Below are 19,134 nucleotides of genomic sequence, written 5' to 3'. Positions count from 1 at the left end.
ACCCTACCCTACCCTACCCTACCCTACCCTACCCTCCCTTGGGTCTTGGAGCTAATCTGAGAGCACTGCACAACTCCTGTGTGGTTGTGACACCAACGATGACCACCTGCTCCAACAGTGTCACCAGCAGGCAGGGAACTGCTGGCAGACTGGTGAAACTGGAGGGAGCAGGAGAGCCTAGGAGTGATGGGATGCCTATCCTGAAATGGCTGAGAGGAGTTTGCTGCTAGGAGAGAGATTTTGCTGAGGCACCTGCTTGTCAGCAGAGGATGCTGCTCTGAGGACGAGGTCATAAACTCGACGTTGGTAGCGCTTCGAGCCATGGCCTTCTCTAATCAGTGAGGTTTTTTCATGAGGTGCTTATGGCCTCTGGTTTAACTCTCCTAAGACGTCCGTGATAATGGGGAAGATTGAGGCTGGACTTGGTCTTAAAAGTCAGGTCATAAATCTTTCTTCTGGCCATTTTCATGTTGTTATGATACTGCAGAGAATGATTACTCCAGCAAGTCCACTGCTGTTTCACATTGAAATTAATGGTGCCTTGCCAGTGTGTGACAAGAAATGGTATCATTTCATCTAAAGATCATACTTGCAGGCAGCAGCAAATGATGAGAATTACTAACATACTTCAGGATCATACTTTAGGAATATCTGAATTAAATTCGTTCCTTCCTGCTAGTCTTTTTCTTCCTGCAAATGCGTTGCATACAGTGTAGAATTTATTTGGTCAAATGTTTAAAATTATGTTATGAGCATGGTTTTGTAAAAAAAATATCAAAATTCCCATGTCTGTTTACATCAAGGAAATATCCCCTTTCCTAAACAGTTCCTATTAGGAGTAGGTACAGCAGTGTCCACAAAGTAGTATTGACCCACACACAGAGCAGGACTGAATTTCTACACTTTAGATTTTGGTATGGATGCTTTGTTGAAAAAGAGCAGGAAAAAACCTGTTCAATGGATTGATTTTTAGTAAGGTTCACAGAAGAGCTATGGGCTTATGTCAACCAAATTTGACAGAGGAGTGGAGTTCTCACAAATGTGACAAGCTTTTAAAAAACATTGCCTGGAAGGAGAGAAACGGTAACAAGAATTCACTCTTCTGTTGTCTTTGGTCTGCTGGTGCACCAGTTAGTGTATAGATGGTGATTGAGTTACGAGCTGCTCCTCACCTGATGAGGAAAGAGGAGACAGAGAGGTGAGGGAAGGGAGTGAAAGTACTCTGTAAGGGAAGTGAGGTTCTAGGTGACATAAGGGAATGATCTTGGATTACTGTGATAAGAGGTAGAACATAGGATACAAATCCAGGGCACATCAACGTCATTAGTTCTGCAGCTGAGGGAACAGTTTATTTCCTTTCAGACAGCAGGTTGGTCTAGGTATATGAAATAGCTGAACGAGCTCTGGGAGCCGGAGTAACGAGTTTATTACACTCAGGTAACAAGTTGCATTGTTTTGTATAGCACTAGGGGAAGTGGCACACAAAATAAGCGCAGCAAAGAAAATATGGTCTAGGAGAATCTGGATAATGTACAGATGTACAGACGTTGGTGCCTGGTAAGAAGTTCGGTACTGAAAATAGGAAAGAGGAAGAGTAGGACTGGGTGGGCAGTGGAACTAACTGGAAGAAATGGCACTGGTGGCTCCGCACTGTGTCCCTGAGTGATGAATGAGGTCGCAGTGTTTGGCTGACTAACCAAATAGCATGGAGTGTATTCCCCTGACAGTCTCTGAGCAGGGAGGCAAAACCACGGGGTGATTCAGTACCTGAGTCACGGTCCTGCTCCAAGCCTTCCCGTTGGGGGGTCACCCCTCCCACCCCCGTACCTGAAGCTGGGGGTGACCAACCTCCTTAGCTGGGAGACGCAGAGTTAACCACCCTACACAGGTTGTTCTAACTCCCTTCATGGGTCTGGGGACAACAAACAGGAGGAGGGGGGCGGATTTGACAGTTTCCCTACTGCTCTATGTTGCTGTAACATTTATTTTAAAGTAGTTTTTGTGTAGTGTGAACACTAAATGCAATACTGGGTTGCTGTAACATTTATTTTGAAGTAGTTTTTGTTTAGTGAACACTAAATGCAATACTGGGTCGCTGCTTCCATGCAGCAGTGTTACGGAAGCTGTATCAAATACACTTCAGTTATTATCAGTTGTGTTAATAACATAATTCACAGACGTAGACAGGAAGAGAAGAGATCGCAGGACTTAGAAAAGGAACAGACCTTAAGAATCATTCTCCTTTGCAGGCTGCATTGGGTTTGCATGGCCAGGTTTTGGTAGCCGGGGGGCTACAGGGGTGGCTTCTGTGAGAAGGTGCCAGAAGCTGCCCCCGTGTCTGACAGAGCCAACGCCAGCAGCTCCCAGATGGAGCCACCGCTGGCCAAGGCCGAGCCCATCAGCCCCGGTGGCAGCACCTCTGGGATAATATTTAAGAATGGGGAAAAAATGTGCAACTGCAGCTGGAGAGAGGAGTGAGAATATGTGAGAGAAAACCCTGCAGGCACCAAGGGCAGGGCAGGAGGAGGGGCAGGAGGGGCTCCAGGCGCCAGAGCAGAGATTCCCCTGCAGCCCGTGATGAAGACCACGGTGAGCAGCTGTGCCCTGCACCCATGGAGGCCCACGGGGGAGCAGAGACCCACCTGCAGCCCAGGGGGGACCCCACGCCGGAGCAGGGGGATGTGCCCCAAGGGGCTGTGAGCCCGTGGGGAGCCCAGGCTGGAGCAGGGTCCTGGCAGGAGCTGTGACCCCAGGGAAGGGACCCACACTGGAGCAGGGGAGGAGTGTGAGGAGTCCTGCCCCTGAGGAGGAAGGAGCAGCAGAGACAAGGGGTGATGAACTGACCACAACCCCCATTCCTGCACCTCCGCTCCTTGGGAGGAGGAGGTGGAGAATTTGGGAGTAAAGTTGAGCCTGGGAACAAGGGAAGGGTGAGGGAGAGGAAGGTGTTTTAAGATTTGGTTTTATTTTTCTCATTACCGTACTCTGATTTGACTGGAAATAAATTAAATTAATTTTCCCCAAGTTGAGTCTATTTTACCCGTGACGGTAATTGCTGAGTGATCTCTCCCTGCCCTTATCTCCACCTTTGAGCTTTTCATTGTATTTTCTCTCCCGTGTCCAGCTGAGGAGGGGAGTGATGGAGGGGCTGTGGTGGGCACCTGGCGTCCAGCCAGCGTCAACCCACCCCAGAGGCACAAGCTCAGCACTAGATCAAGGCTGTGTTTACATGTTGTATAAACATCTCGTGCTTCTTGTGGATGAGCTGCAGCATTTGCAGCCTCTCATGATACAGCCACTGACCTCCGTGCTGTTCTGTGCTGGAGCTTTAGGGTTTGTCAGAAAAACTTGGTCACCTTTTAAATATCAGATAATGAAATTGTACAGACAAATGTATATTAAGTCCACTTCAAAATTTGAGATTGCTCCTTTGTTGTTTTGTTGATTACTATAAAAGTGTAGCAGAATATTCAGCAGATACTGACCGTCTCTTTTGTTATACTTTTTAAACTACCAAAGACTTTTTTTTTTTAAATAAGAAAGATAATTGCAGAATTTTTTGCGCTGTCTAGATCAAGAAAATGCTATGTTCAGTTTTTTGCCTCAACTGTTCACTCATGAAAGAGAAAGAAATCTTATTTCATGGGAATCATTCAGAGCGTTAATAATCTCACTGCAACACTTTGCCTTCAAAATAAATAGTACAATATCCTTTTAATTATACATACACTGTGGCTTAAAAAGAGACAAATGACAAAGAAAAATCTGCATGATAAAAGGCTCCTAAACTTGCAGCATCCCTTGATCGAGACTTATTCTAAAGCATTCACTGCAACTCCTTCCTTGCTGGAGCATGCCAAGCAAGGGAGCAAAACCAAGCTCAAGTGGGGCAAAGTTAGTCTGGAACAGAGTTCTGCTGCTTTGGCCTCGGCCCTTGGCCGTCACTCGGGGCCGCTGCAGTCATGCAGCTTGGCTAGTGAGAAGAGAGCCTTTAGGAATGTCTCTGAATAGAAACCCAAGTCCCCTATTGCAGAGGCTCATTCAGCACCTGATAGAGTTGTGGAGGACTCTTGTGTTTGGTGCAGGCACCGAGGTGTGGGCTCCTTAATTTGTGGAATTTAACATATTATCCCTCAGGTTTTTGCTGAGACTGTTCTGTCTTGGGTTTGACTCTTTGTCTATTATTGCCATTTAAAGGCTGTTATTTTTTTCTTCTTTCCTAACAGTATCAAGGACAAAAATAAAGGCGAACTAATCCCCCCAGTAATGAAGGAAACTGTATCCTACCTGAAAAGCAAAGGTGAGTTTTGTGTCAAAAGGGGACGTGTCTTTCAGAACAAGGACAATACTATGAAACTCTCTAAAGCTCGGTGCCCGATTCAGCAAAGTTTGCAGCTACACAGGATGTGTTTAAATCCTGAAACGAATGGCAGTTGGGCACTGCCATTTGGGTCTTTGATGGATAGGGAATACTTATTATTGGATTATTGTCCCACTATGGAAAAAAACCAGAAAACTTTCTGCCTTTGGGATTAGATTAGGGAATAGCAAATGAGAGAAGATGTCTTGAAATACACACGATCAGCCCGTATCGTATTGTTGGGTTTATGTAGAACTCCCAGGTAAAAATCCACGAGAAATTCTGTTTTTATAGAACCAGTGGCCATAAAAGCTCGTTGAAAAAACATGTTTTGCTGGAGTAAGCCTGAAGTCCTCCCTTCACACAAGATTGATACTGGCACTTACAAACCCTTTGACTGCAGTTCCTATCTGTAGTTACATTAGATAGAGATACAATTTACGCAGACCTGTATTTAAAATGGAAGCATCCAAATCTGAGTTCCCTGTGTCACCTTTGTGTGGAGGGCAGAGAGAGGGTAAACTCTGAACTGCCCGCCCTGCCCCTGAGCTCCCCAGTGCACGCCTGGCCAGCACAAAGGACCAAAGCTCAGGTGCTGTCTGTAGGGAAAGCGCACTGTGTTCCCTGCGCAGGGGCAGCGGCACAGGCAGGGAGAAGGTCAGAGATAAGGCTCCGGTCTTGAAACTCCCTTTTCCTGTTGTAATGTGATTTTTACATTTTGATCCCTGGTTTTTAAGGCAATCACAGCAAGATTTCCATAGCCCTTTGTGCTCCAAGGCCTCAAAGTTTCACAAACGTTTGCTAAATCTTACAGTTCCAAATCAGTAGCCTAGGTACATTTATCTTACAGGTGACAGAACAGGAACAGAGCATGACACAGTTATGTGACTAGCACAGCATTACACCGTGGTGGAACTGGGAATGATTCCCAAGATCCCTGAAAGAAGGGTGTGAATTTTTAATAGGTGTGTCAAACGAAGAAAATCAAAATGTGTTTGATTCAGGTTTTCTTTTGGTTTTTTTTTTTTTTTTTTTTTTTTTTTTTTTTTTTTTTTTTTTTTTTTTTAAAGAGACATCACTGGCATTTACTATGCCATTAAGTTTGGTTGATATTTGAATAAATTTTGAGGATTGGCTAAAAGACAAAACCCAGACTTCTAGATGGCTGTTAAATGGATTTATCTGAGATTTTTCCTCATTTCAAAGAGCTATTTGCATTGACAGCGCACAAATAATATAGAATATGACTTTTGAGTCAATTATATTTGTCTGTAGACAGGCTCACCCAAAACCTATATCCCCCAATATTCCCACTTCTTAATTTGCATCCTTGAGCTGTCATTCTGAACAAGGTCAATTTTGCTTTCAATATTCCAATAGCATGCTGTTTTCTGTTCATTTTAAATATTGCCACTAGGGTCTGGCCTGAGGTTGAGTTTATTTAAACCCAAAGTGAGAAATTTTAAACTTTTAAAAAACTTGTACTGAATAGGCTTCACATTTGTGAAGATGAAGAGTGGGGAGTCAGGAGAAACATTGCTTCTCAGCTTTCCTGATGATTCTCAAGAGAAATCCTGGCTTTGTTTAAATGAGTGCAAGACTGTACTGATTTCAGTGAGGACAGACTAGACACTTAGTGTCTTGCCCTTGTTGCTAGGCTATGTTCCTTCATATTTTAGCTTCCCTCACGGTAAATAAGAACCTCAAATAACTGCCCGTTTTATTTTTCTGGGGGGTTCACACCTTGAGGGAACCTGTTTAATGCTACACGCAGGAGAATGAGAGGGAGATCCACTGCAGTGGGTACCGGCTTACGGTCGCAAGCAGTGGAGCGTAGCATCCGTAGGGATGTTTGTGTACAGAACAGCCAGCTCCTTGCCTCTTGAAATGGCTGAATTCTCTTCAAAATGCCTGCAGCAGCCAAGGGCAAGGACTGGAGTGGGGCCAGTGCTGCTATTAACTGGTGTGCAGTAGGTGAAGAGTTCCTAATAGTCTTTACTGAAGGCCTCTAGGTCCAAATTCAGGAATTCCACCCGAGCCCGTAAAAGCTGTTTGGATGTGCTGTTTCCTTTCCAGACTGGTGCTGCTGATGAAAACTTTGCAGGTGTAGCTTGTGTCAAATCTTATGTTTGGATACAGGGAATGTAAATAGTTCACTGTGAAGAATCTTGAAGGCAAGTGACTGGCAGCTGGAGACAATCCCTGTAATTATAATTGTAAGTGGATAATTAGAGCTTATGTAGTGTATCGGTGCATGCCCCATGTGCAGATGAAAGCCAGACTTTTTCGTGTTTTAAAATGTTATGAAACAATCATCCTTATATATATTTAGCTTATCCTAATAGGCAAAGACCTCTTCCTCACTAATCACAGGAGTCAAGAGAGCTAAAATGAGGGTGGATGTGGACTAACACCATTACTTCTCACAGCTGTTATTATTTAGAAATGGAGTGAAAATTTAGTCACTAAAATGTTAATTGTTTTAAGCTTTTGGCTGGGTTTGGGAGGAGGGCTCTGCCTATCTGGCACATCCTTGGACCTATTTAAAGATTTCAAAGAACTACTTTTATGGCCATCATTACGTTGTGCTGGTGACCAGTAACTAATAATTCTTGCACTGATCTGACACTAAACCTCCTCCATACCTTGCCTTTGTTCTTCCTGGGTGTTTTGTCTCATCACATTGCACCAGTCCCATACTCTTCCCTCTCACCAGTTGCTGAGTCTAGCTCAGATACCAGCAGTTTTCTGAAGCAGCAACGCCAACTGCGCAAGTACAGGGGAAAAAAACCCACGAGTTTTAGCTCTCATGGTTGTGGTAAAGGAAAGGGTTGCTCAACCTTGTCATTGCAGATTTTCTCCTAGATGAAATGTTTGTTATTCTGAAAGGAGTAATCATCCTTGGGTTTTCTCCAAACTTCATCTTTTTTTTTTTGGCTAAGATCTCGTCTGTTGAGTGCAGTATCAGCACAGTTTGTAAAGGATAGTCTCTGAGGAAATGTGATGATACTTCTGAGCAAAGCCTGGCTCCACCACTGAGAGGTAGCTCAGCCCCACACTTGCTAGCCGGATGATCTCTTTTTTTTCCCCAGCTCTCTGTCCTTCTGTGCCCCCAGGAAGGAAGGGCATGGGCTCTGTCAATGTTGATATTTTCCAACCAAGCCCAGGTTTGCTCAGAGCTGTCATATCCCCTATCATAAGGAGATCTCCACAAACCAGATTTCTAAGGAGAGATAGCTTGTCAGGTAGAGTGTTTTCTGACATTCTCAGCCAGCTGATGCTTGAAAGCCAAGTACCTGCCATGCCAAGGCTGTTAAGCAGTAGGTGATAGACATGCATTTTTTTGCACTTGATTATAAGTGTGCAGGTATCTGTTGTACCTGCTGTCTGCTACGATTTTAACTCTTTCTCCAAATCTGGAATATCTCAGTTCTGCCGTCAGCTCCAGCGCGTGTCGGTTCCCGTGCTGACAGCCCCGGGAGGTGACTGGCAGCCTTCTTTGCACTCCAGACGTGGCCGTGAGCGCAGTGAAAGCTGCAGTTCATCTTCCGGAAGTGACAAAAATTCACTGTCACTACCCCATTCCATTTGATTTTGGCATAGTTTCCAGCCTTGCAGAATTAGCAGGGAGAGGGGTTTGGGTTTCGCCCCCCGGTGCCGTATTTCCACTCTTTCTTCCCATCGCTGCATTTTCACATCTACGTACCTGAAATCAGTTTTGTGAAACTCTGACTTCGGTCACCGTTTTGCAGATTTCTTAAAACATCAGAGACCCTCTGACATCCATCCAGTCCACTCCGGACTGCTCAGGCTCTTACTTCTTGACCAGATCTGATGCAGGAGCTGTGGTGTACTCAAACCAGGCACCAGCCTTCAGTAGTACCTACCAGGCTAAGAAAACTTCCCATTTCTAAAGTTCACCCAGCCTTTTTCATCTTAAAGCCTCCAGTCCCTTTGACAGAGCGCTTCATGTCACATCTTTTTCTCCTTGATGTTTAAATTTTCTGCCTCAGTTTCAGACAACGCTGTTGGCAGAAGTGTTCTTCCCAGTGTGGAGGCCTCTTCATCTGTACAAATGAGCCAAAACTCCCCTTCTTCTTACGAGTTATTGAGTGGGCTCTGGCTCTGACAGCAGCAAGCACGTCCTCATCCCCAACAGCCAAATGAACATTATGACAGTGAGTGTGGGTTTCTTCCTCGTATATTTATCCGACTGCATGTTTGGATAGCTGTTTCTGAGAAAGATGACTCTCACAGGATAAAGTTATAAATCACCCAGAGCCTTAACAAAGACTAAAGAATCTATCATGAGCAGAGATTCCTCTACATCTGTTCGTATTATATAATCTACTGTGGTTGCCAAGTCAGACACTAATACAATAAGCACAGTAAACTAAGTTTCTTAATTTCTATAATACTTTTCATGTTATTTTTTTCCACAAAGGAAAAGAAAGTAGCCATTTCGCCACTTCCATTCTAGCTCCACTTTAGAGTGAAAAATGTTTTTGAAGTTCTTAATACTGAATTTAATACCGGATTTTAAAAATGCTTGATTTCAGTTCCTGCTAACCTTCACAGGGAAGAATTGGTTTCCTAAAATGAGTTCTGAGTAGCTTAGAAAATCATCAGCTCATTCAGACTAAGCCTCAGAGTTCATCTTCTGGACCAAAGCAGAGGAGTGCTCTTAATTTCAGAAGTAAGATGTTGGTATCATCCTGAACCCAACTGATGATTTATTCAGACCACAGAGGAAGGGTGGGTTTAACATAACACATTTGTGACTAGATCTTCATAGTAACCAGCAAACCAGAGGATGCTTTTTTTTTTTTTTTCTATGCTCAGCCTCAAAACCACAACCTGTTCTTCTATCAAGTTTATAAATGCAAGGCTTGGCTTGCACTTACACTAAATAATATTTGGTGGTGGGGTGTGTGTGTGTGTGTGTGTGTGTGTGTGTGTGTACTACCTTATCTACCATGCCATGAGAAATTGTCTTGGTTAATGGAATATTCATTCTCTTGTCATTACAGTTCGTGTTTCTAACCTGGTGTCATTCCTTCGGTGGTGATGATCTGGATGCTTTGCTCATAGGCCCTTTTTCTCCAAAAAGCCCAGCTTATGCCAGAGTAGTCATGTTCTTTCTCTGGTTATTCTGTCCCCGCCTGTCCTCAGCAACCTCTTCTGTGCTGAGGTGAGACTGTAAATGGGGACTGTCACTTTGAACTGACCGTTTTGGTAACCAGGGCTCTAAGTCAAGCCTTCGCTCTGTGTGTGGGTTCCGTAACGCTCAGGGACGGGGTTGTGCAGGTGGCTGAAGCTGCTGTGTCTTCTACTTGCGTGTCTTTTCCTCTAGAAAAGCAGGCTGCAGGCCGGGTATAAGGTATCGTGGTAAATTAAAAGCTAGGTGGTGTGTGGCTGGTGGTTTTGGTGTTGGTTAGGTCAGTATTAGTACAATTCATCACGCTCTCTTAGTTTTTTAAACAAAGTTTGAGTGTACTAAGGGATACACACTAAAAATAAAACTGCGTGGCAAAATCTGTATTTTGTTCGCAAGCTCCCCAACATCTGGAGGTCAGAGGACAGCTCTTAAGGGAATTTTTATTTGCTTCATTATGGCGGGTATAAATGGCACTGTTCAGACCTGCGTGAAGGTGTCAGATGGGTTACGAAGGGCAGGAATGTTGCTTAAGCCTATCTCAAATATTAATACACTGTCATTTGTACTGGTTTCCTGCAAAATACCAATTTGAAATATTATTTTTGGATAGGATTGTTTTTGTTAATGTGTTTTGTTTTAGAGAGTATCCCCAAAGGATAAACAACATGCTTGCCCATGCTTTAAACAATTTAAAACCAAAGCTAGGATTATTACTAAAATTTTCAAAATTTGGTAACATTCACATTCTATAGAATGGCCCTATAAGAAAACAGCTACGGAAAATTGGATGGAGAGCTGATTATAAAAGAGTCTGCGTGAGATCGGCAGCAGCTCAGGAGCGATGGAACAATAATCTCATTGTGAAGGAATCACACTACAGAATTATAAAGCAGAGAAGATAACTGTCCCCTAGAGGAACATTACCTCGCAGGGGCCCCCATTGCTGAGTCTTCCTCTCTTACCTCATCTCTTGACTGGAAGTGCTTTGCAGCACAAACTTTTTGTTCAGTGTTGTCTCGTGGTGCCACAGGAGAGTCCTGGGTGATGACTCAGACTTGTCAAAGGAAATGGTAATAACCACCCTATAGAAGTTTTAATGATAAAGTCATAAATGTCCTGTGGTATGATTACAGTGACAACTAGAGCTGTCCTTTGTCGGTTCAACAGCAGAAGCAGTGGCGAACATTGATTAATCTTTCCTCCTCATCCCCTCCATGCAGCACAACAAATCCTGCTGATGGAGGAAGTTTTGGTTCCTTTCTTTTAATGTGGATGAGTACATCCTGGTGGTGAGAGTCAGAATGGGTAGAGATGGATGGTTCTGCATTCTGAATATGTTTGGATTGCTGCAGCTTAGCAGGTTTGCCTCCTGGACTCCCCTTCTTGTGATCAATCAAATATCTTTTAAAAATGCAACACCGGGAAAGCTTGACATTGGCCATATAAACATTTCTGAGTTCTTGGCTCTTTTGTTTTCATGTTTTTACCTAGGGTTCATGGAGACGAGATAAATCCCAAGACTGGTTCGTGTGCCATCAAATAAAAATGAACCTTGTCATAAGCACAGTTTGTGGGTTTGGTGCTCAGGCATTGTAAATAAATTATGTTCAACGGTGCCAAGTATAAACTGAGAATATTCATTCATAAATCCAAAGGCGAGAGACTGCGCTGTTCAAAACTGCAAGGACACAAACTACACTTTGGGTTCTGTGGTACAGTTCGACGTCCTTGCTGCTGCTGCTCAGCTTTTCAGTAGGGCTGGAACTGTCCCTTCTCTTCCCCCCTGCCCTTGATCTGCTGTGCACCTCCTTGCAGTGCAAATCATCTTTACAAACTGCGGACGCCACGCTCACTTGTTCTGTATTCAGTGCACAGGCTCCAAGGGAAAGGAAGGCTCTACAGTCTCCTCCTCAAACTTGTATTCTGGCTCTAAAATAAAATTAAAATCTTGGATTCGTCTTAAGCATAAAAATTCACAATTGCCACTGCTTTGGGCATTTAAGATCTTACATTGAAGATGGACAATTAAAATATACCAGAAACTGGTCAGGCCTCATATTAGAAATAAACTAGTTCTAATTTTTAAATAGGAATCTGACTAGAATTAGGTGAGCTGCAAGATGTCTAAATCAGTTGTATTAATGAGAACGAAAACTGCTTCCAAATCAGGATGGACACTTCCTGAGAGCTGGCAGGACCCCAGTCCAAAGAAACATTTCCAAACTCAATTTGGGACAGAAGGAATTCAGATGCTCACTCTTTGCTATTTCTCTTCTGAAAGCAGACAAATTAACAAAGGTTTTGGATGCCAGCAACCCTCAAATCAAGGATGATTGAAAGAAAAAGAATGTAATTTTCTCATCTCTCGTTCTTTGACAAGTTTGCAGCAATGTGACAGCATGTGTTGCTTTAATTTATCTTTATCAGTTTTGATTTTCTGTGTCTTTCCTGTGGGACAACTGATTGGGGGGTAGAAGGGAGTTAAGTATTTTTAGCAACAGTTTATTAATTCAGAGTGTGACACAGTTGTGTCATTGCACTGTGAAATTTTGTCTACTGTGGTGAAAGCCATCTTATTTCGGTGTGGAATGAAGTGCCTGCCTGTTTTCATTTATGATTACTGACATTTAAATAATTACTCAGTTAAGTTCTCAATCACGGAGTCACTTTTCATTGACTACAGATGGCTCCTCCACTAGTCACATACTACGTTTTGCCGTATAGCGTTTAATGTTTAAAATTAAATTTTGCTCTTTTTGTTCCAGAGAGTTTAGTGCGGGGTAGCAGAAGTCCACTGATCTCTATCTATCTGTATTTTTTTTGGTGAGTTTGTGCCGGGTTGTCTCAACAGAGGCTCTGCAGCACTGATCCAATGTGAGTGACGTGCAACTGCGCGTTTATCAGCAGTGGAAAGCCCGGGCTGGGTGCTCGTGTCAGTCATCCCCTGGCTGCTCCAGGCTTGCGGTTCTCTGTGGACTCTGTTCCACGTGCTATTAATGGCAAAACAGTTCAACTGGTACACACACACAAATACTTCTTTTCAAAGAGACAGCTGCCATGAGTCATGCTGTAAACGGGATTTGATGGATGAACACTGCTAACAAAAATTACATAGGCTACATCAAAATTATTTGTTAGAAGGACAAAAATGAATACTTTGAGCTGTAGTGACCAGGATTGGCTTCAGACAATTCTGTATCCTCATCCCATAACTCCGGTGGCTCTGGTGTGTATTTTGTCTGCAAAAAGAAGACAAAGTGATTAATTTTATTTTAGCGTGGGCACCTTCTGTTGGCTTAATTATGGTAGTTCCAAGAACTGTTGGGTTGCTTTTTTTTTTTCCCCTAGTGCCTGAAGAGAAAGAGACAGGATTGGAGAAAGTATTTCCTGAGTGTGTATAAGGTGCATATTTATCCATCACAGTGAAATAACCACGAGAGGCTTCAGGTCCCTTTCCTTCTCCCCATCCCTCCTTTTGAGACCCGAGTTGGGGGCGTATGCTGATGCTGTGCATGTTATGTGACATGGGAAACACCAGCATTCAGATCCTGTTGTCAGGTAGCTTCCCCTGGCCCTGCTTAAACACAGAAAGCACTGAGAGCAATTAATGGACTTACAAACTTCTAAAAAAAAGTAGCCTTCTCAGTTTGTGAGCGTCACGGAAGTCAGAAAAATATATTGCAAAAGGGCTGTCTCTGTACCCAGGCTCATCGTTTTCCCCCTTCAGTGGCATAACTGCTGTTGACTCATATTTCTGTTTGCCAGTAGGCTGAAGTTACAACCCATGCTTTATTTTAAAATTGCTATAATATTTTTTGGTCTGAGCATCTTTTATGCAAAAAAAAAAAAAAAAAAAAAAAAAAAAAGATGTGTGTCTCTTGCCGCTGGCGTTCTTTTACTTTAGAAGGAGAATACAGCTTTTTCTTTTCTTTTTCCTGAGCTTTGTACTAACCTACGTTTAATTAGTGTCGTGTCATTTCCATAGGTTGCCCACAAACGTAAAACGGATTTGGAGAAACCTGCTTTGGTAGTTGGCTTGTTGCCACCTGTGATCAAACAAATTGCTGTCTATTGATTCGCTTTCACGCTGACCCGGTAAATGAATTCTGGGAGAAGCAGGGATATCGCCCGCATCCCACATTTCTGCAGATGAGGATAAAAGTTGCTTTTCCCCCTCCAAAAATTATATCCAGCAAGAGCTCAGTGTTATGTGCCATTACAGTAACATTGATGGGTTGAAGGGCCAGACAAGTACAGCTGCTGTCTATGCTACAGATTAATGTCTTTAATTAGACTCTTGAAAGCTTAGCCAATAAAGGCATAAACATGTTAAAAATTGATATTTATTACATTGTAGTTTATACAGTGAGATTCATATCAGATTAAAACATTAACTATTAAACCAATTCCTGCAAACTGAATTGCCAGCATTTACGATGTCCATTTTCCGAAAGACTTGTTTCTGCAGAAAACCTCTAGTTCACTGACAGCCGGCATAAAATTCTACAAATTCTCAGGAAATTATTGTGTTTCTTGTTTGCTGAGGGCAATGCCTTGACGAGCTAGCTGTTTGCAGCTGCCACTTCCAAAAGCATGCCTTTAGACAGGTTGCACTATAAATCTAATGGAACAGTTTTACTACAGTGATGTTATTTGCCGTAACTTTATTCAGCTGAAACATGATCTGATCGGGAATAAAGCAAGCCATTAAATAGATCATAATTATTGTCCATTTGGTTCCTTTAGAAACCACACATATCCTTCTTAGATACTGTAGTTTGAGATGTCGTGCTGTACCTTCCAGAACTGAGGGCATGGGCTAAAGTTTTAATATTCAACCTGGAATTTAACAGGCAAGGGCATAAATGCTAAGAGAGTACCTAGGAGCTGTGCTTAGCTAAACTCCACCTAAGCCTCTAAATCTACTCAGTGGAGCACTTCCAAGAAGAGCTCTGCAAGAGCCTGTGAAAATTCACTACAGTAGTAAATTATCAGTTCTTTTAGATTTAATTCCTATGAACAATACTAAATGCTATTCTGTAGAGAATCTTTTATTAATTTACTAATTTTTCCTGTACAAAATACTCATACAACCTGGGTGTATTTCCAAGAATGACTGAATATCCTTCAGTAACGTACGACTCAAATTTTTTCCAGAACACCATAAAGCATCTTGATTGTGCAAATAGATGTGTGTGTACTTCAGTTGAAACACACAAACACTGATTTCAGTCTGGCTACTCACCCGCTGAAAGATAAGCATGAAAAAACCCCAAAAAGTCAAGCTGATCTTCCACACTCATGCAGTCCCTCCAAGTCGGTGGGTTGTCTACCTCTGTTCTCAAACTGTCAGCGGTTTTATGTTGGGTCAGACCAGCACTGGGTGATATTTTAGATTATTCTGCTTCCAGTAGGAATCTCCAGGTCAGACTACATGTGAGCCAAACTGCGTTACCTGCTGGGTGGAAGGACCAGCGCAGACTGGGGAGAAGGAGAGAGAGGGAGATGAGGATTCTACCAAACTCAAAAGCAAGAAGTAGCACAAGTCTCAAGAAAAGTAACACTCCTTGTCCCCATCCTGTTTTACGTAATAATTCAGATAAATAACTTACCTTGAAAGCTGTGGTTCAAATTAGGTCCTTGATTGGAAGCATTTTATTGCCATTTTTGCTCTGTAGCTGAAGTCAGATTTCAGTTAGTCCACAACATAAAAGCAAATGAGATACCCTTCAGGAGATTTATGATAAATATTTCAGCAGTGCCTCAAGACTAGAATCAGGTGTTTCAAAACACCACAGGCAGGCAGAGGGTGAAGTCCCACTGGCTTCCAGAGAGAGGTGGAAGGAGCAGTGGTCTGCCCCAAACTGCCTTCAAACCGGGGAGGCCAGTGTCCCGCCAGTGGTAGGAAATCCTGTGAAACATTCCCCAGCCCAATGGATCTTATATCTCACCCCCTGACGGAAGAGCGAGCTTAGGGAATCTTCACAACTCCCCTCTTCAGTTTGCTAAAGGTTTAAGGCGAGGAGAATAGCAGATTTACAGGTGTGGTTTCGGGCTCAGTTTGCAGAAGCTCTCAGTGAGAGGGGGGTACATCAGCGGCCTGGTGAATCTAAATCTCCTTCTTCCGTGTCATTAGGTGCCATTGAAAGCTGCTTTTAAAGAAAAATTACAGTTGGCGAGACGCTCTAAAACACTTAAGGAAAGGTGGTAGTATTTCTGTGAGACATGTTAAGGAAAGTGCTGTGGGCAATGTTGCAGAATTATTTGATTGTATGCTCTGTTCTCAATTACTTTATTTCCAAAAAATGAGCGTGTTAAGTTTGTTCCCAAACCTTCTCCCTCTGTTCTGTTTTCAACTGAAGTTATGGAGTAAAACAAGAGAGTGGCAGCTTTTACAGATAAGAGCTGCATTAATTGTTTTGGTTTTTTTTTTCAGGACTACAAGTAGAGGGCCTCTTCAGGAGGTCAGCCAGCATCCAGACCATCAAAGATGTTCAGAAGCTCTACAATCAGGGTAAGCTCTCCTCATACCACTGCCAGGGTGAGGGCTCTGTTGGTGAAGCTGAAATGCTGCTGTCTTATGATTAGTTAATTGTAAAATCATTTGTAACAGAAAATCCCGTAATAAGAGCACTAGAACAGAAACCTGGAAGGTAGCACAGGCACTCGGTGCTTACTGAAGAGCAAGTCACCAGTCGATGTCAGACCAGAGCTTAGAAAAGCTGTGGCAGCCAATGAATATAAAGTTTGAGTCAAAAACGGTCTGGTTTTTCATAAACATTTATACCGCCTCTGTGCACATGGAGTTACTGTAGTTAGGAAGTAGAATGTCTTTGTGTCATTCTGCCTCTGGTGTTTTTCCGTGGTTATGGCAAAGAAATATAATTTTACCTAATACAATTTATGAAATGTAGTGAAGTAATTTTGAAAGTCACTGACTTCCCCGTGAAGTCATTTTATGAAATACCTTTATGGGGAGAATCTCTTACAGCAAGATAGGTAAAACTCTATGAAAAATATAAAATGCAAAAAATATCAAAAATCAAATGCAAGGAGTTACCAGCAGCAGAATGCCAAGAGGTTAGTGTGAAACAGTTTTTAAGCAGTAATTTCAAGAAAAAGTAAAACACATGATTACACACGCACTTTTTTTTTTTTAAATTCTTTTTTTTCTTCTTCTCCTTTTAGGCAAGTCTGTGAATTTTGATGATTATCATGATATCCATATTCCTGCTGTTATCCTGAAGACTTTCCTTAGGGAACTCCCTCAGCCGTTACTAACCTTTGAGTGTTATGATCATATCCTTGGGATCACCAGTGAGTATAAACAAGCTTTAGAAAAATTTATACAGCAAGTTGAACCGAACCTGGCTCATACCTAATCACTGCTGTTTGCTAACCAGGACACAGTTGTGGGTATATAATACTGTTAGTGCTTCACTGCAGCCACGGAGGGGCAACCTCATAATGTGTCCCAGAGCAAGGTGGTCAGGGTTTCCAAGACCATCTCTGCTTATTTTGCAAGGTTTACTGGTTTATCTCTATATCATACTGTATTAATAAGAATTGGATCAGACTTCTGCCAGGGCTCCAGATTTCTGTCATGGCACAGCACTGAGTCTTAGTGACACAAGTTACGTCAGAGCAGCTTTAGTTTTAGCAGCAAGATTGGCAGAACGGTAGAAACAAAATTTAGTTGGTCATCTGTGTGTTTCTTCCCTTTTTTTTTTTCTTTTATTTTTTGTGGGGAGGTGATTGCTTCTGTTTTAACAGTTGCCATGTGATAACATATTGGGGAAGAAAGGATCTAAAGGCATGAGAAGAGAATGCATTGGTTATCTAAAGAACTACATGAAACTATGAATTATAAACTTTCATTATGTGGCCTTTGTCAAGGGCTAGTTTATAATGCTGGCAGGGCACCCCCCTAATAAATGGGGCTTGAATATCTGAGATGCCAGAATATCTGGCAGTTGGTACCTAGTGCTTGTAGAGCCTGGTGTTTTGCCATCCCGGCTACAGTCGAGCTAGCAGAGAATCCACAGAGCTTTCAGTCACAAGTCACAAGCACACATTTTTCCAAAACCTGCTTTTTGGAGAAATTATATCAAAATGGGATACAGCTTCCAACAGAGTCTGTTAGAGTAACTCTGTTAACCGTGGGCTGATGCTGTTGCAAAGGTTATCATGACTATAATGTCTGTTGCTGTTGGGGTAGGGCAGCAAAATAATTCAGACTGGGTATAAATCTTATTTGCTGCATGTTTTTATTATAAAGTGTAGAAGTACAGCAAGTTTCCTATACCTAGATACACCGTATTCTAGGTAAAATTCTCATACTGTTCCCATCACTAGTATCTGCATGTACTGTTTCATATCATTAACTATTCCTGTTAAAAACCTTAATCAGGTCGTGTTCAGAATTCTCTGAAGCTCTGTCCTGATTTGCTATTTGCAAGGCTGTAGATCACCACCTTCCAAACCGAGGATTCATCTGTTCACACAACAAATATCTCAGGGCATTGAGAAAAACAGGTCAGTTCACAGGAAGGTGGTAGAAGTGGAGGGACTAAGGATAGTCACTCAGAACTGGAAAGAACAGGGGAAATTTGGAAAAAAGACTTAAAAATGCTTATTTTTACTGAATCAACCTTGTGCAGACTTTCTGGATATGATACTACTTTGTGATAGAGCCAAGTGAAAAATGAGAAGAAGTGAAAAGAAGCTGAGAGCAATGCATTGTCCTAGGAACGCTGGGAGGAGTTTACCGGCATTTGAAATGTTGTCAAAATACATTGAAAAGTGGAGTTTATGAGAATTTCTCCTTGGGCTTTCTTCGTACGCAGTGTGACGTCCACTATGTTTTCTTGGTGCTGTGGTGATACCCTGATTTTAGAAGATCTTAAGCTCGAGAGCTAAGCTGACCTGCAGCAAGGGCGTATTCTCTGTGAATACAGTGCAGAAGGGAGCTTTGGAAAGGTGTGATCGCAGACAGCTCTCTGGGGACGATTTGGAAATTCTCACTGTCTTCTGGAAGACACCAGAGCAGTGTGTGATGTATCTCTTACATCTCTTAGCCTGCAAACCCAGAAATGCAGTCTCTCAAACCCAGAAATGCAGTATCTCTGCTGTACAGTACTATGAAGCAATAGTGAAACTTTTCTCTTTAGTGTCTCACCTTTGTTTTAAAGAGTTACTGATAGGACCTGTGAAATAAATCAGCTGAGCAACTGTCTAAAAAAATTAAGAAAACCTTGACGTTTATAAATGTCAAAGAACTTCTGTGATGATGAAAACTGCTAAAAAGGGTTCCTTTACCCAGTATTGCTGCACATCCTGCATTATTTACCCTGCCAAAAGCTGGCAAAAACATTATTGGGATTCAGATTATTGTGTTTTATGGGAAGCTTTGCAGTAGGAAAAAGGTCAACACAGCTCACCGCAGGATAGCTTCGTGTATTTAATTCAGACCTTCAGGGAACATTTAACAGGCTGGAATTTTGTGCATGCACACATACTTAGGTGCACCTCTGGCTGAGTCAGGGAGAGAGAGAAACGGAACGTGCAGAAAAAGCATCAGCACAAATGAGCTGGTTAGGTCAGGCGTGATGGAAAT

At 42.5% G+C, this 19,134-nt stretch overlaps 1 protein-coding gene across 4 annotated transcripts in view; it reads left to right on the top strand.

The window, feature by feature from the left end:
• ARHGAP8 (Rho GTPase activating protein 8) overlaps positions 1 to 19,134 on the top strand; it is an 81,303-nt gene that overhangs the window by 54,166 nt on the left and 8,003 nt on the right. For all 4 annotated transcript variants that reach the window (XM_026867791.1, XM_026867787.1, XM_026867792.1 and 1 more), the window contains 3 exons: positions 4,227 to 4,300; positions 15,955 to 16,032; positions 16,707 to 16,835. In XM_026867791.1, the coding sequence (XP_026723592.1) occupies positions 4,227 to 4,300; positions 15,955 to 16,032; positions 16,707 to 16,835 (281 nt within the window). The remainder of the gene's footprint in view (positions 1 to 4,226; positions 4,301 to 15,954; positions 16,033 to 16,706; positions 16,836 to 19,134) is intronic.

The sequence above is a fragment of the Athene cunicularia genome (genome assembly GCF_003259725.1).
Source record: "Athene cunicularia isolate RWA chromosome 1 unlocalized genomic scaffold, athCun1 chr1_part2, whole genome shotgun sequence".
NCBI classification, from domain to species: Eukaryota; Metazoa; Chordata; class Aves; order Strigiformes; family Strigidae; genus Athene; species Athene cunicularia.
Note: the sequence above shows the minus strand (reverse complement) of the source record. Positions and strands in the feature narration are given on the sequence as shown.